Here is a 23,606-nt window from a genome sequence, read left to right as displayed (position 1 = left end):
TGTGAATCTACAGCACTACATGCCAAGAACAGATGCTTACTGAATAAGTAACATAATCCGTTCAAGACATGTGTGGCTGTAGATAAACATGCTTTGCATAGACTGTAAAGCAGTCTATCTTCCAAAGCGGTGGCTATTCTGTGGGGGTTGGAGTTGTTTGAAATAGAGTGCGTAATACTGCTTGTCTGACATTGACATGCTGCCACATCCACACTATGTTTTGTGAAAGTGTGTGTTGTGGACCATGTTGCTGCCTTACCTAATTCATCAATTAGAAGGTTTCCGAAAAAAGCCACAGAAGCCCCAATTTTTTGGGTGAAGTGAGCTTTTGGAGTCACTACTAGCTGTCTTTTAGCTTTTGCATAACATGTTTGTATTCATTTAACTATCCATCTGGCAATACAATTTGTTAAATAGTCCCCTAGTGTGTGGAGGTGAAAAAGTAACAAACAGTTGCTTTGTTTTTCTTAATGTTTTACTCCTGTCAATATAATACATTAAAGCCGTTTTCATTTCTAATGTATGGAGTGCTCTTTCTGCCATTGAATCTGGGTTGGGCGAAGAACACAGGTAGTTCAATGGATTGGTTCATTCGAAAAGGAGAGAACTTTAGGAAGGAACTTAGAGTTTGTCCTTTTTATGCAGTTAGAAAAAATGTTCCATCAACTCGGCTGTGTGGAGTAATTGCTATTAAAAAAATCCATTTTCCAAGATAAATACTGAGTTGCGTTAATACAATATTTAAATTTCAAGCTGGTGCTAGCTAGGGAGGAATAATTTGTTTATGTCCCTCCATGAAAGCTTTAATGACAGTTATCTTAAATAAAGATGTATGCTGTCTATTTAGTTCATAGGCTGTAATACCAGTTAAATGTAGTCTTATAGAAGTATACGCAAGACCTGATGTTTGTAGATGCAAAAGGTAACAAATTATTGTTTGTACTTGTACATCAAGTGGATTGCAATTTTTGCTTTGACAATAAATAAACCCTTTCCATTTGGCTGCGTAACACTTTCTGGTTGTGGGTTTATGCACCTCCTTAAGAATTTCCACACATGATTGTGGAAGATTGAGGTACCCAAATTCTACGACTTCAGGAGTCGTACTGCAAGGTTAATTTCTTTGGGATCAAGATATCTTATTTCTCCGTTTCTGTGTGTGAAGGTCCCAGTGGAGAGAAAGTTTCTCGTGTGGTACCTGAGAAAGTTCCAGTAGAGTGGTGAACCATGGTTGGTAAGCCCATGTGGGCATCACTAGAATTAGTGTAATGGAGATTTCCTGTAGTTTCCTGACCACGAACGGAAGTAGTGGGAGAGAGGGTAAAGCGTATCCAAATATCCCGGACAAATTCTTCCATAGAATATAACCCTTAGACAGCGGGTGGGGAAATCTGGCTGCAAAGTTTCGGCATTTTACGTTTTCTGGGGTTGCGAACAGGTCTATTTTTCGAAATTTCAATTTGCGAAAGTATGCGAGTAAAACTCTGAGTTGAAGTTCTGACTTGTGGACTTGTTTCTGCGTCCTCCTGCGGAGGTCTGAAACTTGATTGCTCATCCCTGGGACATGTTCTGCTAGGAGATGAATGTTGTGATGTAACGGCAAACACCATACTGTCTGTGCTAGGCGTGATAGCTAAAGAGGGTACATACCCCCTTGTTTCTATAAACAAAACATTGTTGTCATATTGTCTGTTCGAATTAGGACAACTTTGTTCTGTAGTTGAGCTAGGAATGCTTACAATGCTAGCTTGAAGCTCTAGGTAGTTGATAAGGATATGGAGACTCTGGTGTTGTACATCCCATATCCTGTGGATGGTTAGATGTTGAAGGTGAGCTCCCCAACCTGTAAGAGAAGCATCTGCTGTGAGAATGACTTGGGGAAGTAGGTCTAGAAACGGCTGCCCTTCGGATAGGTTCTGTAATGGCTGCCCTTTGGAGAGGTTTTGTGGGTGCCACCAATGCAGTGAGCTATGAGTGCTGCTGTCTATCAACACTAGATCTTGTACATGACCCTGTGACTGAGTTCATTGGTGTGAGTGGCATTATTGCAGCGGTCTCGTATTTAGTCTGGCATGTGGAACTATAGCTATGCAGGATACCATCATGCCCAGAAGCCGTATTACCAATTTGACTGGAATTGGTACTCCTGTCTGAAATTGCTGTGCTAAAGACAGAATGTTTTGAATTATGACTGAATTTGGAGGTGCAAACGCTAGTGTTGAGAATGGCCCCTAAGTATGGTTTTAATTGGGCTGGTTGCAAAAGAGATTTTTGCAGGTTGACTGTGAATCCTAACTGGTGGTAAGAGCTACAGTTTCAAGAGTATATTGGCTGCATATTGTTCAGTTGCTAGCTTTTAGAAGCCAATCGTTTAGATAAGACATGACTGTTTTCCCTTCGTAGATGTGCTGCAGCTACTGATAGACATTTTGTGAAGACCCTTGTAGCTGTGGTGACCCCTAAGGGAAACTGTAGGTACTTTTGTTGAGCTGAGTGAATGTGTATATGAAAGTAAGCATCCTTGGGGTCTAAAATGGCCATAAAATTTCCTTGCTGAAGTAATGGTATGACCTTCCACGGCAGAAGCACGGAGCCATGAAGTGACTGCCCATGGTGTGTTAAAAAAACAAATAGAGCCCTGAAGAGAAACAGCCCTGACACTAAAGACTGGGGAGGATTGGTGAGTCGGTGAGGAATCTACGGCTAGATCAGGTCTTTACCAGATAAGGCGTTACTGAGATAAGTAAGTTGTCCATCTGATAGAGGCATCAGCCACAGACTCCTTACCTGTGAACAGATACGCAAGCAATACCATCCCTGAAGGAAGGACTGCGGAAAAGCCTTGAACCAAAACGTCCTGAAAGACAGAACGGCCAAAAAGGCCTTCCCTGCGGACCGGATTGTTCAAGCAGTAATGCTTGGCGAACCTGTGCAGGAATGCCCACGTGGCCGACTGGCAGATGTCAAGAACTGGAACAGCAGGCTGAAAAGCAGTGGTGGCTGCCTTAGCTCTGGCTGAATGAGCTCTAAGGCCTTCAGTAGGCGGTTTCTTTGCCAAAGCGTAACATATCCTTATGCAGAGGATGACCCTACGTGAAATGGTCCTCTTCTGCATAGCACGTACCCTACAAAGAGTTGGTTATCCACTGGGAACTTTTTAATGCGATCAAGATAGAATGACAACGCTCTTTTTGGGTCCAGACGGTGGACACGCTCTTCTTCCTTAGAAGGACGGGGAGGAGCATAGAAGGTGGGCAAGGTGACAGATTGCCCTAGATGGAAAGGTGCGTCCGAGAAGACGTTCAGGTAAGGAGGATGATGTTACATTCTCTGCTGGAGCCTGGAATGTATGATGCGTGCCTGCATCTTACATGCTGGGTTCCAGATTCTGTTTGCAACTGCTATGCTTCCAGGATCTGCTGTACAACGGACGTGCTGTGTTTCACCTTGTGACTTTAAAATAAACTCTATCATTTTATATAATTCAAGCATATTATACTTTTTTATACTGGCGACGAGGGACCTCTACCTTATTTCTGCCACGTTTATGAAGCACAGGAGCAGGAATTTTGGGAATCCACGTAGTATTGCCGTTTGGACTGCATCTCTTGCTCCAGAAGTGAAGCGCTTGGTATTCTATCCATTTCCTCCTTACTCCGGTGAAATTTCATGACTTCGAGAAGGTTTGGTGCATTTATTTATATTTTCGGCGCTCTTGCTAATGAAACTGCCGAGTCTTCTCGTGACAGATTCATCACGTCATCCTATGCGCCTATTGTGTGACACTACATCCAGCATCATCAAGATTAACGTGGATTAGCGTATGGTGTCATCACGTTCTGCACCAAGCCGCCATTTTGTTGCCATAGTTACCGGAGTTACCGGAGTATGAAACACGAAGCTTTCCTGTTCTAGCTGTTTGTGAAGAGAAATCAGGATCGTTTTTACTTTCCGATTTTAAAAAGGTACACTTTCTACACGCTACTGCATTATTTGCGTGTTCCATCGAAATTAATTATAATTTTGAACAATTTTAATTTTGTTTCAACTAAAACGACTATTTTCTTCAAGTATACAAGCTGTTCCTCAACTCTATTTTAAGACTTACTACTTAATCTACATTATATTATATCTTTCGAGTTCAGTCTGGGGAAGACTCCATAAGGAATTCATTTTATGCTTACACAAGACTGTCATCTACTGGATATTTTTAAGAATTATTTCTAACCTACATTTTATTATTATTATCACCTTCTTTCTTTATTTTCATTTATTTTAATGATCTTTTAGTTATAAATTAATATATATTTAAAATGCAATTTGATCCCCCATCAAAGTTTTTGCAGTCCAAAGGTGACCCACATATTCCATGGACAAGATGGAAAGAAGAGTTTTTTACTTATCTCAAAGCAATGGACGGAGAAAGGATGTCCGCAGAGAGGAAAAAGATTTTTTTTTTACATTGTCTTGGTTCAGAAGGACAATTGGTATTTAGAACTTTGCCTCCTGTTAGGTCTGGTGGTGATAGTAATGTGTATGACGAAGCTGTTTCTAGGATTGAAGGGAGATTTAAACCTATCACTAGCGTAGCACTTAATAGATTCAAGTTTTATACTAGAGTTCAGGATGACAAAGAATGCTTTGATGATTTTCTTACAGCTTTACGAGCATTATCATTACATTGTAATTTTGGTCTTATGACAGATGAAATGATCAGGGATCAAATCATTGTGCATGTTAAAAGTAAGAAAGTCCAAGAACAGTTGTGGATTTTAGGTGACCCTAGCTTAGAAATAGCTATTAGTACTGCAAAAGCTCTTGAACAGTCTGATAAGTGGATAAAATCTTTAGATAAAGCATCTACTTCTACTCCTTCTACTTCTAGTAATGAGGTCAGTGTGGTTAAACCTCATGAGTCAAAGACAAATTATTATTCCAATAAGAATGATGGTAAAAATAAGCAGTTTTTTTGTTTCAGATGTGGCAATCCTGATCATATTGCTTCTTTTCCGCAGTGTCCAGCTATTAATAGACAATGCAACAAATGTGGACGTACTGGGCATTTTTCTAAAATGTGCAAAAATCCTACAAAATCTTTCCAAGACACTAAAAAATCTTCGTTCTCTATTCCTAAACATCCGGGTGGTAATGTCTCATATGTGAATGATGAAGGGAGAAATGATCCAAATATTAAGGAATTTGGTATGGTTATATCTGTACAAGAGTCATTTGATATTTCACAAGCTGATACTTTATCATCTCCTAAAAGTTGTGTTACCATTTTAGGGAAGGTATTAGAACTTATGGTGGACTCTTGTTCTCCATGGACTATTATCACTAAGGAATATTGTGTAGAATCATTTGGCGATCTTGTAGATATCGATGCATTGTCTAGACCTGATATCAGTGCTTACAACTTTGATGGATCTAAAATCAATTTTATAGGTTTTAAGGAGGTTCTACTTACTATCAAATGTAATTCCGCTATTATCAAACTATATGTTGCATGGAAAGGTGTGAATGTCTTGGGATGGAGAGATCAAGCAAAATTAGGAGTTACATTGAATCCTAGATTAAAACATCCTGTCTCAGTTCTTGCAATATCTGATGGGGAGTTTGGTGATTTACCTGAATTCACTGAAATTTCCCGTTCTTTTCCAAATGTGTTTTCTAATAAATTAGGTAAATTGAATGGTTTCAGTCACAGGATCAAGGTTAAGCCTAATTCTGTTCCAGTTAAACAAAAACTAAGGGGGTTCCTATTAGTATTAGGAATGAGCTTAGAGATATGTTGGATACTATGGTGAAGGAGAACATAATTGAAGAAGTGGAATCATCAGAGTGGGTTTCTCCCATTGTTTTAGCCATTAAACCTGATAAAAGTATTAGGTTATGTGTGGATTTAAGAGCGAATAATAAGAGTTTAGTTACTGACTGTCACCCACTTCCCAACATAAATGAAATGCTATGTATGTTGGATGGTGCATGTGTGTTTTCGACGTTAGATCTTAGGTCTGCGTATCACCAGATCGAACTCACTGAAGACTCAAAACAATTTACAGCATTTATCACCCCTCATGGTTTATTTCAGTTCAAGAGAATGCCATTTGGTTTGGCTTCGGCCGCTTCGGTCTTTCAAAGGGCCATGTATCACATCTTTAAAGATCTAGGGTCATTCGTCAAATGCTTTCAGGACGATATACTTGTTTTTTCTAAGAATGATTCTGAACACTCTTCTCACCTTAAAGAAGTATGTTCTAAGTTAGAACAATATGGTCTAACGATTAAGGCTAGCAAATGTAAATTTTTCTGTAAATCTATTGAATATTTGGGACATACTCTTTCCGGAGAAGGAGTTGTACCAAAGAAAAATCTTGTGGATGCCATTATAAAAGCACCAGCTCCTGATAATAAGGAAAAATTACTCTCATTTGCAGGGTTATGTGAGTATTATAGCAAGTTTATTCAAAATTTTGCTAACAAGATGGAACCGCTGAGAGAGTTGACCAGGAGTTCTGCTAAATTCATTTGGACGGACAAACAAGATTTTGCTTTTAAGCAAATCAAGAATGAAATTGTCAATGCTCCCACACTAAAGTCGTTCTGCATTAATAAGAAATGCATTGTTACTGTGGATGCCAGCCTATATGGGATTGGTGGAGTCCTGAGTCAGTGTTCGGGTAAGGATGAGTGGTGTGTGGCGTTCGCATCGAGAACTTTATCTTCCACAGAAAGAAGGTACTCAGTTATTGAAAAAGAGCTGCTAGCTTGTATTTGGGCTGTGGAACATTTTAGAAATTATGTGTGGGGAAATAGGTTCATTTTGAGAACAGACCACAAACCGTTGGTAGGGATTTTGTCTCCTGGTGGTGGATGGAACTCTACAGCGCGGATAGCCCGATTATCCTCACGTCTTCAGGAATATGATTTTGAAATTGTTTATGTACCGGGAAAGAACAATGTTACAGCGGATTTTCTCTCCAGATTACCCTGTAGTGATGTTAAGGTTCCTACTATAGATCTGGATGTTGATGTTGTTGCTTCTATTGGTGATTGCATTTCTCAAGAGTTTTTAACTTTAAGTGAAGAAGAGTGGTTTGAGGAATTGAATAAGGATGCTGTGTGCCAGCAGATTTTTGATTATGTAAGAGTAGGATGGCCAAATAGTAAGTGCGTTTCTGCAGAATTAGCCCCTTTTTGTCAGGTTGCTTCTGAAATTGAGGAATTTGGTGGTCTTTTGTTTAAAACTGGCAAGATAATTCCTCCTTCTTCTTTACAGGAGAAAATGTTGTTTCTTTCTCACCAAGGTCATATTGGTATGTCATCTATGAAACGCCTGGTTAGGGAAAACTTTTGGTGGCCTGGCATTGATAAGATGGTTGACAGAATAGTGAGGGACTGTTCACAATGTATTAATAGTGACAAGATGCTTCATTTATCTTCTGCTCCCCTTAAGCCTGTCAGTTGGCCTAATTTTCCTTGGCAGAAAGTGGCTTTTGACATCTCTGGTCCTTTCAGACATTTGCCTTTAAATGCTCGATTTGCTTTAGTTTTGGTTGATTACCATTCGAAATGGCCCAAAGTAAAGTTTGTCAGTAGTGCCTCTTCACAGGTTATTAGGGTTTTCTTGAAAGCGATTTTTGCTAGAGAAGGTTTCCCAGAGACATTTATCACTGATAATGGTGCACAACTTGTTTCTTCTGATATTGAAGAGTTTCTTAAGAGTTGTGGTATTAAACATCATACGGTCTCCTTATATGAGCCTAGGGAAAATGGTCAAGTTGAACGTTTCAACCGAGTTCTTAAAGATTGCATTAGTAGTCTAAGTTCTTCTGATGATGATTGGTTGGATATTGTCAGAAAAAGGTTATGGACATATCGCATAACACCTCACTCTGTCACTGGGGTAAGTCCTTTCAAACTTCTTAAAGGAAGGGAACCTTCTTCAATTATGTGTCCCTGGTGGATTAAAAAGTTGAACAAAAATGATTCCAAGGTTGATCTTGAGAACATTGCTAAACGTGTTGAAGATAAGCAACAAAGTATGAAAGTCTTATTTGATTCAAAAATGAATGTCAAAGTTCATGATTTTGTGGTTGGGGAATGGGTGAGGATTAAAAAACCTGGTTTTCTTGTTAAAGGGTTTTCTAAATTCTTTCCTCCCATTAAGGTGGTTAAAGTTTTCAAAAACAGTGTTGTCACTCAAGATGGAAGAGTTTGGAATGTTCGAAGAGTGGCCAAATGTCCTGGTTCTTATAAGCCACATTCCTCTCAAGTGTCTTGTCCTGATGATAATCCAGGCATGTTGATACACAATGTTATGTTTGATTGTGCATGATTGTCGATTGCCTCTAGGGTTAAAGCTGATGTTAGACCAAAAAAAATGCCTAGTAGATACCTGTGTTAACTTCTTTTGTTTAGGGATAAGATGTGTTACATTCTCTGCTGGAGCCTGGAATGTATGATGCGTGCCTGCATCTTACATGCTGGGTTCCAGATTCTGTTTGCAACTGCTATGCTTCCAGGATCTGCTGTACAACGGACGTGCTGTGTTTCACCTTGTGACTTTAAAATAAACTCTATCATTTTATATAATTCAAGCATATTATACTTTTTTTATAGATGAGATGACAGAACCTGCAATTCGCTTACCCTCCTGGCAGATGTTATTGCCACTAGGAAGGTTGTTTTGATTGTAGCAGCCAGAGGGGGGCAATTGTGCAGTGGTTCAAAAGGTGCAGACATCATGAAGGTGAGAACCAAGTTAAGGTCCCACTTGGGCATAATAAAGGGTGAAGGGGAAAACAAATGAGTAAGCCCCTTCAGGAATCTCTATACAAGAGGCGATTTAAAAATGTATCTGCAAATGAAGAAAAGAAAACAGGGCTGAAATGTAACCTTTCAGAGTGCCCGGAGTAGAGCCCTGCTGGGCCAGATAATGAAAAGAAGAATGTCAGAGAGGGAGGCAGAGAGCCCGATCTGCACAGTATTTACAAAAGTCTCTGCCATCGGCAGGCGTATACCGACTTCGTGGAGGGATGCCTGGCTGCCATATTAACTTCGCGGACTTCAGGAGTAAGGTCAAAAGCGGTCAACTGTCGCTGCCCAATCTACCCAACTGCCCAACAACAGCAGGAGGAGGGTGGTCAGGTTCAGGTGGAGGACCCTCCTCTGCTGCTGCGACAGAAGATCTTCCCGAAAGGGCAGCCTGATCGAAAGATCGATGCACATCTGTAAAAGCTCGGGATACCAAACTCTCATTGTACATACTGGAGACCAAAGAATGACCTGTGGCTGGTCGCTCCTGATCTTGAGCACTCTCGACAGGAGTGGTATGGGTGGAAAGGCGTTCAAGAGGCCTCATCTACCCGCGATACAAAAAGCGTCGCCTAGCGAGAGGCGCCTCGGAAACACCAACGCGCAAAACGGCTGACATTGTGTGTTATCTTTGGAGGCCTTCCGATCTAATCAAGGCTCTCCCCACTGATGAAAGAGACCTTGCGCCATCTCCGGATGGAGACGCCACTCGTGAGCCGCTAGGCACAGACTGCGGAGTTTGTTCAGGGAACCATCTAGATGTTGAACCACCAGGGATATGCCCTGTTGTTCCAGCCAAGTCCAGAGACGCAGGGCCTCCACGACCCCACCACACCCGGTTTGTTGCAGTACCACATGGCGGTAGTGTTGTCTGTGAACACATGAACTAGCCTCCCATTGAGGGATGGTAAGAAGGCTTTCAGTGCCAATCGGTTCGCATGAAGCTCCAGCAAATGGAGCCTGGTTTCTGCCAGAGACCAGAGTCTTCTGATCTCCACCTCTTCCAGATGGCAGCCCCATCCCAGAAGAAACGCATCATCCATCACTGTGATATCTGGGTGGGGAAGAGAGGGGGATCTGCCTAAAAAAATCACAGTTTGTCAGCCACCACTATAGATCGTTCACAGTGCCCTCTGATATCTGAACGAGGTAGTTTAAAATTCCCCAGATGTTGAACCCATTGGAACTTCAGGTACCACTGCAGTGCAGTGCATGTGCCATATGGCATGATCCACGAGCAGGATGCAGGAGGCCATGAGGCCCAGCAGCCTCAGTTATTCTCATCGAAATCCAGGATAGAGGCTGAAACAATGCTGAATATTCTAACCTCACCGCTCAGGAGTATAAACCTGAAAAATTGCACCGTGTCCAGAACTGCGCCAATGAAAGGGAGCGTCTGAGAGGGAGTCAGCAGTAACTTCGGCACGTTGATAGTGAACCCCAGAGAATGCAGGAGGTTCGCTGTAGTCTTAAGGTGGGAGGTGACTGCTAGGGACGAGCCCGCCTTCTACAACTAGTCAGCGACATAGGGGAAGACTGGAACCCCTGATCTCTGCAGATGGGCTGCGATCAATGCCATCACCTTGGTGAACACGAGAGCGGCACTGGTGAGGCCGAAGGGGAGCAGGGTAAACTGAAAGTGCTTGTGGCCCAACATAAACCGCATAGCAGTGATGGGCAGGCATCTTGGACTTTTCCTTTCTAAGGAAGTAGTTGAGGGCTCTGAGGTCAAGAACAAGACAGAGGCCTCCGTTCTTTGGGACCAGAAAATAGCGGGAATAGCAACCACAGCTCATTTCTGGCTCCAGAACCCTCTCTATAGCTCCCTTAGTCAAGAGAGTTTAGATTTCCTGGCGTAGTAAGGCATGGTGATCCTCCGTCAGCCGATCATAAGTTGGAGGAATGGAGGGAAGGGTAGCCTCGAAAGGGCCTATTTGGAACACCCACCTGTATGAGATGACATCCCGCCAAAGGTAGTGGTGGAGGTAGTGGCGTATTCCTGCCACCAACTGGACATCCATGATCTGGGAGGACCAGGCTAGGAAGGTTTGAATGCAGAGGGGGTAGGGGGAAGGGGTTGTGGCCTGACTTGAATTTTGGCCTCTTAAACCATGGGATCGGAGTAACCCGCGCCCATGACCACGCAAAGGTTGCTGAACTTGCATGGTCCTTTGGCTGGGGAAAGGCTAACTTGGCTGGAAGCCCCTTCCATATCCTCGAAAGGCAGACGCAGGCTAAGATGCCTTCGAGAGGCCCAAGGATTTGGCCGTAGCCCACGACTCCTTGAAGCGGTCTAGTACCACGTCTGCCTGTTCTTTGAAGAGACGAGAGTCATGAAAGGGCATGTCCATAGGATTGGCTTGGACCTCCCCTGAGAAGCCAGACATTCTCAGCCAGGCGTGGCGCCCAACGGCCACCGTCGAGGAAATCGCTCTGCGTAGCGAATCTGTTGTCTAGGCCCCAGCGTATGGCAAACTTTGCTGCATCTTCCCAGTTTGCAACAGCTTGGGAGAGGACAGCCTGGGCCTCCTCCGGGACTTGCGGCAGCACTTATTTATTTATTTATTTATTATTACATTTATTGAGCGCGCAGCTACCCGGAGGTTTCCCGGCGCTAGAGCAAACTGAGCAGTGGAAACTTAGCCACCGTTTACCATAGCAAATGGGAATAACGGCCCAAGAGGCATGCAGGTTTACTGACCGCGATGCTAGGCTGATGGAAGAGAAGAATCTTCTTATCAAAGCTGTCCAGATTTTTGGATTCCCTGTCAGGAGAGGCAGAAGGGAACACACCACGGGAAGTAGAGGCTTGGTCCACCAAGCTCTCTGGGGTGGGATGGGTAGAGCGGAAAGCTGGGGCATCCGGTGCAGGGAGATGGAAGCAGGCAAAAATTCTGTTCACAGGAGCCCCCGTGCTAGGTTTGGACCAGGTGCCCAGTAGAACGTCTGTCAAGGCCTCGTTAAATGGCAGCAAGAGTTCCGAGGTGGAGACACCAGACTGCAGGACGTCCGTTAAGATATTAGTCTTGAACGCCACTCTAGGAAGTTGCAGGTCCAAGAACTCCACAGACCTATGGACCACCGTTGCAAATGAAGCCCTCCTCTTCCCTAGCCAGTTTAGAAGGAGAAAGCATGCCAGGCTCTGGGAAGGTGTCCAAGCTGCTAGTATCACCCAGATCCTTGTATCAATCCATTTCCTCATTGTAAAGCGGGATTTCTAAGGAATCCTGCTGCCCCTCCCACTCTTCATCCAGCCCTAGCCCTTCAGAAAAAGGCACATAAGACGTCTTGGAGCCCAACGGCTCCTTCTGCGCCGGTCTTGGCGTCAGTGGACGCCCAGCCGGCTTAGTGTTGTCTGGAATGATGATGGGGAGACGCCGCAGGTGGGACCGGTGAAGGTCTCAGCATCAGATGCAGCACTGGGAAAGTCGAAGAGGTACGACCTGCGCCGGCCTGTACAACGGAGTAGACAGTGGCGCCAGAGGCGTGGAACCCACTGGGTCGCCTTCCACTGAGCATGCAGGCCCAAAGGCGCGCCGGCAGGGTAAGGTCACCCAAATATGGTGCACATGGCATCATAGAATTCTTTTAACTGGGCAGAGGTCGAACCCTGCCCCGGAAAGGGAAACGCAGAGCCGGCCCAGGCATCTGCCACGCAGAGCGGGCCCCGAATACAGAGACTCATCAGTCTCATTGGGTGACAAACAGAGCAAAGTCGAAGCATGCTTTGACTTCATGAGCTTTTAATAGTGCTTCTTACCCGACCTCGACAACTTCGAGTGGGAGGAAGAAGACTTCGATTCCCCGGAGCAGTGCTCGGACCTTCCTCTTGAGCAAGACCGGGACCAGGACCAGGACCAGGATCAGGAGTGAGATCTTCAGGGAGATCTCAGTGGTGCCAGACGGCAGGCCACTCCCTCAAAGCTTTCGACACCATGTCCTGGCAGTTGGTGCGCGACTTCGTGTCGTGGTCGCGCTCCAGGCACCAAAGACATACCAGATGGTGACCGACATGGCACTGTGACAGGCGCAGCACTGTTTGAACCCAGAGGTCTTCTTGCTTGACATCCTACACGCCAAAAAGTTAACAAACGTCTTCAAGAAATGACAGAGGGTAGCTCTCTTTGGCAGATCGGCACTGGCTGGCGCGGAAAGAAAAGAAATTATGTCAACATACCAGGGTGGCGCCTATATAGACGACGCGGACGTCCCGACGATGAAGAACCCGATACCTACGACGTCATGCGGAGAACACCGACACCACCTATCGGTGTGCAGGGGTACTGTTATCAGCAATCTTCTGGATCCAGTCTGACGCCTGAAAGTTCACAGGTAAGGAATCTATGACTAGATGTCTCTATCAGATTCTGACTTTTTCATTGACCATATGACACCATGAGTGACGCAAGGGTACCAAAATCCAATAATACGCTAGGTCTTAGTTACATTTTGGGCCATTGTATAACGTGATAACTTTGCACTATGTTGTGGTACATGGCGATGACAACACAGAATATAATTGGGTAATGGCTTTTTTTAGAGAATGAAAAGGAACCCATAGGGTCTGAGGTATAGGAAAGTAGTCGGACCTACCTAATAGCACTAAAGTGGTAAAAGGTAGGGAAATGTATATTTTTATATATATTTTTAATACGTTTACGACCATGTACCCCTTCAATGGGACTTTGATGAACCTCGAGTCCAGGGAGGACCAGCTGGAGGAGCCAAACCTGAAGTTTTTGACCATTTAGTTGTCTCAGGGCTTGAAGCTCTACTCCTGAGGGAGCAGTGCTTTAGCTCTTTTGAAGGGCAGTTTGTGGGTTGAAACTGACCTGTGGCGACTGTACCACTGAAGATGCATGAAGAGTCTATCTGGTCATCAGGGTCAGGCAAGTTCTGGCTGCTCTTCTGGTTCTGCCACAGAGGCCTCAGAGAAGATGGGCTCTAGGCGTGCATGGCTGCTGGAATGCCTGAGGGTCTGGCCTATTCTTCCTCGTCGTGGAAGTTGTCACCATCCCCTTATAGGTTGGGGGTTTTGAAGGAGTGTTGCTGCTTCATCTTGCGGTGAGCCCACCTCAGTTTTCTTCAGTACCCGAGGGTTTAATTGAAATAAAAGAGGCACAGGTTACAAACACTATGCTGGTTGCTGCAGAGGTATTTAATGTTACACCTTGGGCAGAACTAGACAGGGAGTAAGCCCCATTCTCTCACTCTAGGTGCATTCTCCTAAGACCAGATGAGAAGACTCTACATTGGTTGAGGGCTGGAGCTGGAAGGCACGGTGCATCGAAGGTGAACGGTGGGTGATTGTTGGGTCAGAAGTTCAGGGCATCACACTGAGAAACTCTCAGTGGCACAGCAGTATTGTTCTCGTCACATCGACCGAAAGGCAAGTAGCTGGCACAGAGACAAAAGGCATAGCACGCTTCTGGGCGAGAGCTGTATTTTCAAATGTCTGAGTAGGATGGCAGAAGAAAACAATCTCAGATGGAGGGATTGTCCCTTGGTGGGTTGGGATTCATGGATTTGTAATCCAAAATTAGGAGAAAGCAGTTTGCCCTCATAAAATGACTGACACTTTTATATTCTTTTTGACGTCTGATGAGAGTTGTATAAGCAGATTTTCTTTTCTTATGTTTTTTACAACTTTCTACTAATTGACTGCCTTGTAATCTTTCATCATGAGATATTGACTAATGATATTTATGTACTGTAAGAAGAGAACCTAAAGTTAAGCAGCCATTAAAAGTGCCACATACCCTCTACTTTTATTGCTATAGCCAGATGGTAACTTCTGATCCAGTGTAGATCACACTCCTTCTCTACATGAACTCAGACCTAGGTGTCTGGGAATGAGATTAAGGCTCCAACCTGCACATGCCCATCCAATGATCCATTAGCTCTGCCTCCTACTGAAGGGTTATTCCTAGAGCGCCACACACATCCAAAGAATCTTTGAAACAACTATATATACTACTATGTTACTGGTAAATATTGCCTAGGTTTTCAGAAAATGGGAACTGAGACCTGTTATGGGAAGCCCATGTAGAATAATTAAGTATAGAAAATTCACAGCTCTGCCCTCTATCAGCTATGCTGCAAGAAAAGTCACTATTTGCATTTAAAAAATAAATGTACCATAGCTGAAACAGTGGAGTGCTCTGTATGTGCAATGCTGGATTATACCTAAGGAAGCTAAGATGAACAAACATTCACCACTATCCTTCCAATAGAGCATATCAGACAAAGGTTTAGAGAGGTGGGAGTGTCTGGGGCTGTTGTTCAATACCTGCCACCAGAGTAAGCCATTACTGAAAAAGCACTTTCAACGTTCTCCCCCCATCTTTTAGCACCAAAGGGAACACAATTTTCTTCTACAATAATCAAACCAATGCCTGTGGTGTCACCAGGCACTGGGTCTCTAAAGAAAATGAGTGCCAATAAGCTGGGGATCACAAAGAGCGTAACCACTATTGGAACAATTAATATCACTTAAAAGATGCAGATTTGCAACGTTGGATTCATGCGATGTTAACGGCTGCGCAAGGGCAAACAAATTCATAAGGCAACCCGTAGGGATTGTGAAAGCTTACTAGATGTCTCAGAGAGGTTTACAGGCACATAGACATATATTGCAAATGGAAAGGGGGAACCTTTTAGTGGGATTAGTTCAAACTGAAAAGAGGCACTCAACATTGTTTAAAATAGTGGTGAGTCTGTTCTCTAACAAAACATCTTTTGTCTTCTTCCTGAAGTTTGTATTTCAATGGACACTAGGCAGGGGTATTCTAATTTCTATGTATTTCATCTGTGCCATAACTGCACTTAAGGATTTGACACAGCCACTTAAAAGTAGTGAAGTAAAGCATAGTTAAAATATTGTCAAGAATAGCCATTATGAAAACGAATAAGTGGAAATTACAGTGGACTCAAGTGATGCTAAATATGAAACATACTGAAATGACACCACACTTGTCTAGCATGAATAAGGGTAACTGAGATTTTTTACATGATAGGATGCAAAGTAAAGAATTCAGATTTAATCAATGCACCTGTATTTAATGTTTTTAATATAGGTATCCAGGTTCCAGATTTATGGTAATGCACATCATTGATAAGCATGTGATCACCATTAAAAAGTCATATTTATTAATTCATTCACATATATCACACATGACACAGCTCTTGATTTTGCAATTAATGATCCTTGAATACAGTACCGTGATATTGTAGCAGCGGATTGTGTGGTCACTGGAGCCAGTGTATAGCACTGAGTTCTTGCCAGATGTCAAAGTTATTAGAAGGCAGTTAACTTTGGAGGTGTGTCCTTCAAAGATGGCCACACGTTTCCTGCTCTGAAACAGGGAAGAAAATGTACAATGCATGACACTCATCATTTGTAATGCAATACAGTATAGGTTACACCATAAGCATATTACAAAAACTGAAAGTAATTGCTGCTGCTAAGACCACTTTGAAATTGTGGGGGATTGTGGATACTGTAAAATAACATGCCACATGTACTCCTTTCCTGCTGGTAATCATTTGGATAGAGACCTTTGCTAGAAATAATAGTATTTTATTTTGGTTACCTTTCTCTCATAAAACCCTTACTAGATGTCCCCAAAAGTATGATTACATCTCTAAGATCAATGAGATGACAATTTGATGGGTAATCACAGGTAGGGTGCAAGGTCACATATCAGCTAATGGACAGATTACACATTAGAAGAGTGTTCGGATGTGGCTTTCCATTCCCTTTCAATGCATTTGAAACACCATTGGTTTACAGTTAGTAGGCAAGGCTCTACTAAACAAATGACACAAATGGCGTTCATAGTGAAAGGAAAAGTCCTTTTGTGGTAAATAAATAAATAATACCCTATTTTTGAATGTATAAATGAATAACAGATAGCTCAATAAATAAGAGTCAAAATTCGAGGTAGTAGGAGTTTCGCAGGTTTATTACAGCATAAAGGACAGGAACAGGACAACCTGCATAGGAATAGGATGGCAGGGCCCAGCAGCGCTGCTGGTGTCAGGATCGGGACAAGGGGAACGGAGGACTTTTTTAATAACAGTGCATGAGCATATATACATAACGCAAACACATAGCATTACATTGCAATAGGCGTAGCAGTGGGTGGAGCAGAAGGTGTGACGCGTAGCAGTCGCGAAAGATAAGGGTGAAAAGAGGTGTAACAGGGCGTATACATAGACATGTGATGCAAACGTAACAGAATATGTCATGAATGGGGCGGAAACCATGGAGGGGGCTACCTGAGGAGCCGGGACCTCTAACCTGATGGTGCGCGCAAACTAGCAATGACGTATCACTAGGAGAAGCTGGGGGCTATGAACTCTGTGCTAGGAGCAGAGACTGAAGTCTGGAGAGTCAGGGCGACATGTACCTAAACAGTATCTAGTATCTGATGTTTAGAGAACATGTTGATATAAACTAGAAGTCAGGAGGGGAAAAGCTAACTTGATTCTAGACTGGACCATGCATTATTCTACATGTAGTGCGTGATGAAGAATATTAAATGACCATTAAATGCAGTATTTCTCTAACGTGGAGACGTGAAGGCTAGACAATGACGGAAACTATTGATGCGGTTCAGTAGCTTAGGAATGCAGAGAAGGAGGACTGAACTGATAACTGGAACTATAACATACTTTTGGCAGACTCAGAGGCAGAGCCAGGCTGAACCGGGCACTGTGAGGCAGGAAGTAAGTGAAAGGTCGAGGATACAGGTGGGGGCTGTATCGCTCCTCAGCGAGGTTTCAGGAGACAGGAGCTGAATCTGGTGTCCAGGCCCTTTTGAGGCCTAGAAACGGGGACTTTACAATGAAATAACGTGCACACTGAGAAACGTGGCAACGTAACTTTACATAGGCCTGATATTCGTAGTATTCACGAGAACTGGAAACTGGCATACTAGAGGTGGACACAACTATAATTGTGTCTTGATCGAACATAGGGAATACATATGCATATTTAATCATGCACACATAACATATGATGGATGACACGTAGGGACACAGAACATGGCAAAATTTACTTTTCCACATTCCCTCCTTGTCACTACGTTTCCATCAGGAAACATCAATATTCATGATACCATCTATCATTTCATACAGTATCATTTGCTCGTCTCGAATTTTCTTGGAACGGGATTTAGAACGGGGCTTGGGACTAGGAATACAAGAGGTAGCACAAATGCCGCAAATCGCAGGGCCACATTGTATACAGAGACAGCAGCTGAATATGATCGCTACTGCAATACCTAGGAAGGACAATATTTTCCATCCCCATGCGGAAATTATATTCCAGAACCAACCGGACCATGTCCAGGTGCCTGGATCTTGGTGTAACAGATGGGCAATTTTATGGAGTCTGGTTATAGCTGAATAAACAGACGGCGCGTTATTTGGAATGAAAATACAGCAACTAGATCCGATGACTCTACAGGCCCCGCCCCTATCGGCCAGTATGACGTCAAGGACGAGACGATTCTGTAAAACGACAAATCTCATAGCAGATTGCTCTTCGGTTAAGTTACCTAGAGCAGAGGCAGTCTCATTTACTACAGCTTCGAGGGTTCTGGTTAACCTACGGATTAGCTTACTATTCTGGATAGGTCCTATAAAGAAAAAGAAACCTCTGTTGAAATCTGTATACTGTTCTAGAGCAGTTTCAGTATAATCGACAATTGGGGACTCCCTTTTATGTCTAATGTGTACTAGATGTGTGTTTCTATGATAATCAGATGGGGCTAGGAAAACTGGTGGCAGTAGGAAGGCAATGTAACAGGTTCCCTCCCAACCGAGGGGCAGACGAACATATGCAGTTTGACCACAAATAAAATAAGAATGACGTGAAGCTTTGAAGATAGATTTCCCACTGTCACTATACTTGACAATAGTAGTACAATCACTATGTCCTACATGTACAGAACCATAATTTCGGACACATAATTCGCCTTTGACTGGTAGTACTGAAATAGCAGGTAAGTCTGGAGTAGTATCAGACTGAACATTCAAGACCATGAAATTCGAAGAATAATTACCTAAATTATACACTTCATTTTCTAGATCTAACCCTGTTCTGTGGGGAAGACCTTGCTTGTCTGGAAAACATGTACTGTTAAGAAAAGACATATCTGTTGAGGATGACGTTAACGTGGACCATGCTCCACACGAACCATTATGTGAAAAAGGATAAGGAAAAAGTGGCAGAACTCCCTTCGGTGTCTGGAAAGGGGGGAGTCGACCACACACCCAACAATTAGTGGCATTGCTGGTCTGATGTGAGTAATGTAACATGCGGATGAATGAGTTATTTCGCATAGCGAGGCGGTAAGAGAGTTCATGAGGAGGCAGATCACTAAACGTGTGCTCTACTGTAGCATTAGCAGACTTATTTACATGAAGAACTGGGAAATACAAGAAAAATGCATAACTGGTGCAGGAAATCATAATGCTGAGAAACAATATGAAACCTAGAAAAACGATACATCGAATTGAGTTTTGACTAACTCTCTCACTATGGGGGTCTATTTTATACATGTCAGAAACAGTCTAACCGTTTCACCTAGGGGAGGACTTAGACAATCAAACTGACTGACTTATTTTACTAGACCGGAGTTTTAACTTATACTCCTGTTGCGGAGTTTTCTCTAACAGGGGAGGGTTTGTAGCAATGTCTTTTGCGGGACAGTCCTTGAGAACAATATTTTGGCAATCCTTCAAATCCTGGGAAATGTTCTTTAAGACGGGTTTCAGTCCATTAAATTGTTTTACATGAGAAAGGTGCACCCAGCCTTTGCGACCTTCCAACTTCACGGCTGTACGGGTGGTGAGGAGGACCTGTCGGGGCTCTTTCCAGCGAGGCTCCAGCGGACTTGATCTGTCGAAATTCCTCACCATCACCATGGATCCTGGAACGATTTCATGCGGTGCCACCTCGGTATTGTCTGGAAATGCGGCGGCAACCTGTGAACGACATGAGTTGAGGGCAGACATCAAGGAAGCTAGGTAATCTGTCAGCATATTACTTGAAACATCGGTAATACTTCGGGGTCTAGGAGTACCCCACATGTTAGGGGGGCGGCCGAATACGACCTCGTACGGGGACAGACCTGATCTGGAATGTGCGACCATGCGCATATAAAATAAAGCAACTGGTAGAGCTACCAGCCAGTCCACACCTTTCTCTTTACATACTTTGGCGATACGGATTTTCAGAGTCTGATTATGTCTCTCTACAAGACCGGCTGCTTCAGGATGGCGTACACAATGAAACTTCCACTGGTACCCTAACAACAGGGAAACATGCTTCATGAGTTCAGATGAGAATGGCTGACCGTTATCAGAATATACGACTCTAGGGAGTCCATAACGGGGGAAGAACTCACGAACCAACTGCTTGGCAGTGGTCGCGGCTGTGTAATCTGGGACTGGATATGCTTCTGTCCACCTGGACAAAGCACATACAACTACAAGGGCATACTTGAAACCTCGACATCGCTCCATCTGAATATAATCCATCTGGAGGACTTCAAAAGGGTGGTCAGGGGGCTGGAATCCACCTTGTTCCACCGGGACACTTTTACCTGGATTAAACTGACAACATATCATACAGGTACGGACTTTCTGCTTGGCTGCAGCTCGTAAATGCTTGTTGAACCAAATGTTCTGGATACTGTCTAACATAGCTTTTTCTCCTAAATGTGCTGGACTATGTGCGGTATTAATAATGACTTGAACCATGGAGTCGGGGAGAAACCATGTGGCTCTACCCTTTGTTAACCATCCTTGATCTGTCTGGACCCCTCCTTGTTCGGACCATTTCTTGATTTCTTCGGGAGTAGCATGTAACTGGATATCTATGACATCTTGTGTAGGGTCCTTAACTGTCATGCATGTAATCGGATCTGGAGTGTGTGTCATGTTAACTGGAATGTCTAGAGTCTGTGCTGTGAGCTTGGCTGTGCGATCTGCTAGATCGTTACCTTGAGAAATGGTGTCAGTAACTTTCGTATGTGCTTTGCACTTCATGATAGCGATAGATGTCGGTAAATGTATGGCATCTAACAGAGCTTGAATAAGGAGACCATGCTGAATCTTGGTTCCATGAGAAGTCATGAAACCTCTCTCCTGCCAGAGCACTCCGAAGTCGTGTACAACTCCAAATGCGTAACGTGAATCTGTGTAAACATTAACTTTCAAGTTCTTGGCGTGTATGCAGGCTTGTGTCAGAGCAACTAGCTCTGCTGCTTGAGCGGACAGGGTATCAATACGGTGTGTTTCAATAACTTCAGTGTCAGTAGTCACTGCATACGCGGCGACTAGTTCTCCTGTACTAGTTCTCAGGCATGAACCATCCACATAAAGTGTCAGGTCGGGATCTGGTAACGGAATATCTGTCAGATCTTGTCTTGGCTTTGTCGTAATGTTAACTACTTCCACACAGTCATGTGTGGCAGAATTCGAAGTAACTGATGGTAACAATGTAGCAGGATTTAAAATGTTGCAGCGTCTGATTTCTATGTGTGGCTGGAACAGTGTCAATTCATAACCTGTTAAACGTGCAATTGTCAAGTGCTGAGTTTGTGTTCGGTTTAAAAGAACTTCCACGGAATGTGGAACTTGTACTGTCAAGGAGTGTCCTAAGACTATGGAATCACTTTGTCTGATAGCTAGTGCTGTGGCTGCAACTGACTTGAGGCACGCAGGCAGAGCCTGGGCTACAGGATCTAATGTGCTCGAAAAATAAGCACAGGGCTTGTATTGTCCTGCTTGATCTTGTGTGAGAACAGATAATGCTGTACCTTCGCGTTCAGTAACGAAAAGTGTAAAAGGCTTACTGTAGTCCGGTGTCGCTAGAACTGGAGCTTGGCATAGGGCTTTCTTTAACTCATTGAAACTAAGTGTATGTTCAGATGTCCAAGGGAGGACAGTCGATACGGCTGCCTCCTGTGTCGTTAACTGTATCAGTGGCTTGGCTAGAAATGCATACTGAGGAATCCATTGTCTGCAATAAGAAGTAAGGCCAATAAAAGCACGTACCTCCTTCTGGGTCTTGGGCTGAGGAAGACCCGCTATTAACTGGATACGGTCTGGTGTCAACTGTCTACCCCTCTTGGACAGTAAGTGTCCTAAGTAGACCACTTGCTGGACACAGAATTGAAGCTTAGAAGGGGACACCTTGTGCCCCATCTCGGCTAGGAAATACAGACCTGTCAGTGATGCTCGCTCGCAAGCACGTTCAGAACGGGCTGTGATCAGTAGATCATCGACATACTGGAGCAGGGCAGTGTCAGTTGGCATGTGAATGTTGTCTAGTTGTCTCTTGAGTGCTTGACTGTAAATACTAGGACTTTCTGTGAAACCTTGAGGAGCTCGTGTGAACATATAGCTCCTTCCATTTAAACAAAATCCGAAAAGGAACTGGCTGTCTGGATGAATAGGAACACTGAAAAATGCGTTCTTGAGGTCTATGACAGTGAAGAACGTGGCTTCGGAATCAATGGCCGTCAATAGGGAAGAGATGTCTGGGACAACTGGGTACTGCGGAATAATACATTTATTAAGCTCTCGTAGGTCAATCACTAATCGATATACTGGGGGTGCATTTGGATCAGTACGTTTCACGACTGGAATGATCGGAGAATTACATACATTGGAGTCAGTTTCTACAACCACTCCTTGAGCCATGAGCTCGTCAATAATTTTGGATAAGGCTGCTACAGCCTCAGGTGGCAATCTGTACTGTCTGATTCGTGGTAACACTACACCTGGCTTGAGAGTCACACGATAGGGTGTGATTTGCATGTAACCTACATCAGTTGGACCTTGCGCCCATAAGTGCTGCGGAACATTAGACAGTCTTGAATCAAAATCTCGTAATACATAGTGACCCTTAAAGTCACGTAGGAACAATCGTATTCCCTCTGGGGAACAGCATATAACTGCACCCAACTCTTTCAGTGTTTTAATGCCTAACAGATTTTCTGGACATGACTTCGTAAGTAACAGATCAGTAGTGCGGGACAATGGACCTACTTCTAGAGAAACTGGCTTTGAAATCTCATTTACGATAGGTTTTCCTGAAAATCCAAGGGAAACATTTCTTGAGCCTGAGAGCGGAGCCCCTGGAACTTCGGCGTGACTAATTGTGGTCCTACTTGCCCCTGTATCAATCAAAAACTTTCTGTCTTTCCCTAATACTTGACTGTGAACATAGGGACCTTCTTGATCTACAGGTATCTCGATGAGAGGCAAGCCTACCTCCCTCTCTAGGCTGTTTCATGAATACTGCTGGTACTCTGGATACTCAGACTGTGCATACTGGTACATCTGCTGTGTAACGTGCTGTGTTGCAGCAATAGGCTGCGGTGTTGTAACTGTCTGTTGTGCATTCTGTGGCTGAGGAATCTGTGAAACTTGTTCTTGTCTAGGCGGACGTGGTCTTTCTTTAGTCTTACCAGTAGCTATGTTGTGTTTCAGAACTGCACACTCATTTATAAAATGACCTGGCTGTTTACAATAATTGCAGTTCCCTTTAACGGGAGCTGCAGGATGACTGGCTTGATTCGGACCCCTCTTCTGACTGTCTTGAGGAACAGATTGTGCAACTAGTACTTTCATCTTTGTGTCTTTCATACGTTTTCTTTCGTGTTCTTGTTCTTCTCTGATTCTATTCTGGTGGTATTGAAGCATCTGCAACATCTGGGACGGGGTATTAGCTTGCCAGGTACTTTCGACTTTCAAAACTCGATTTTTAA

General features: G+C 43.7%; 1 protein-coding gene across 4 annotated transcripts in view; it reads right to left on the bottom strand.

Moving 5' to 3' along the window:
* Positions 1 to 23,606, bottom strand: part of ZNF106 (zinc finger protein 106) — a 395,360-nt gene that overhangs the window by 99,460 nt on the left and 272,294 nt on the right. For all 4 annotated transcript variants that reach the window (XM_078659625.1, XM_078659628.1, XM_078659626.1 and 1 more), the window contains one exon: positions 16,038 to 16,172. In XM_078659625.1, the coding sequence (XP_078515751.1) occupies positions 16,038 to 16,172 (135 nt within the window). The remainder of the gene's footprint in view (positions 1 to 16,037; positions 16,173 to 23,606) is intronic.

This window comes from Lissotriton helveticus, chromosome 9, assembly GCF_964261635.1.
Source record: "Lissotriton helveticus chromosome 9, aLisHel1.1, whole genome shotgun sequence".
NCBI classification, from domain to species: Eukaryota; Metazoa; Chordata; class Amphibia; order Caudata; family Salamandridae; genus Lissotriton; species Lissotriton helveticus.
The sequence above is the reverse complement of the archived record's forward strand: the minus strand, read 5'-3'. Positions and strand labels throughout refer to the sequence as shown.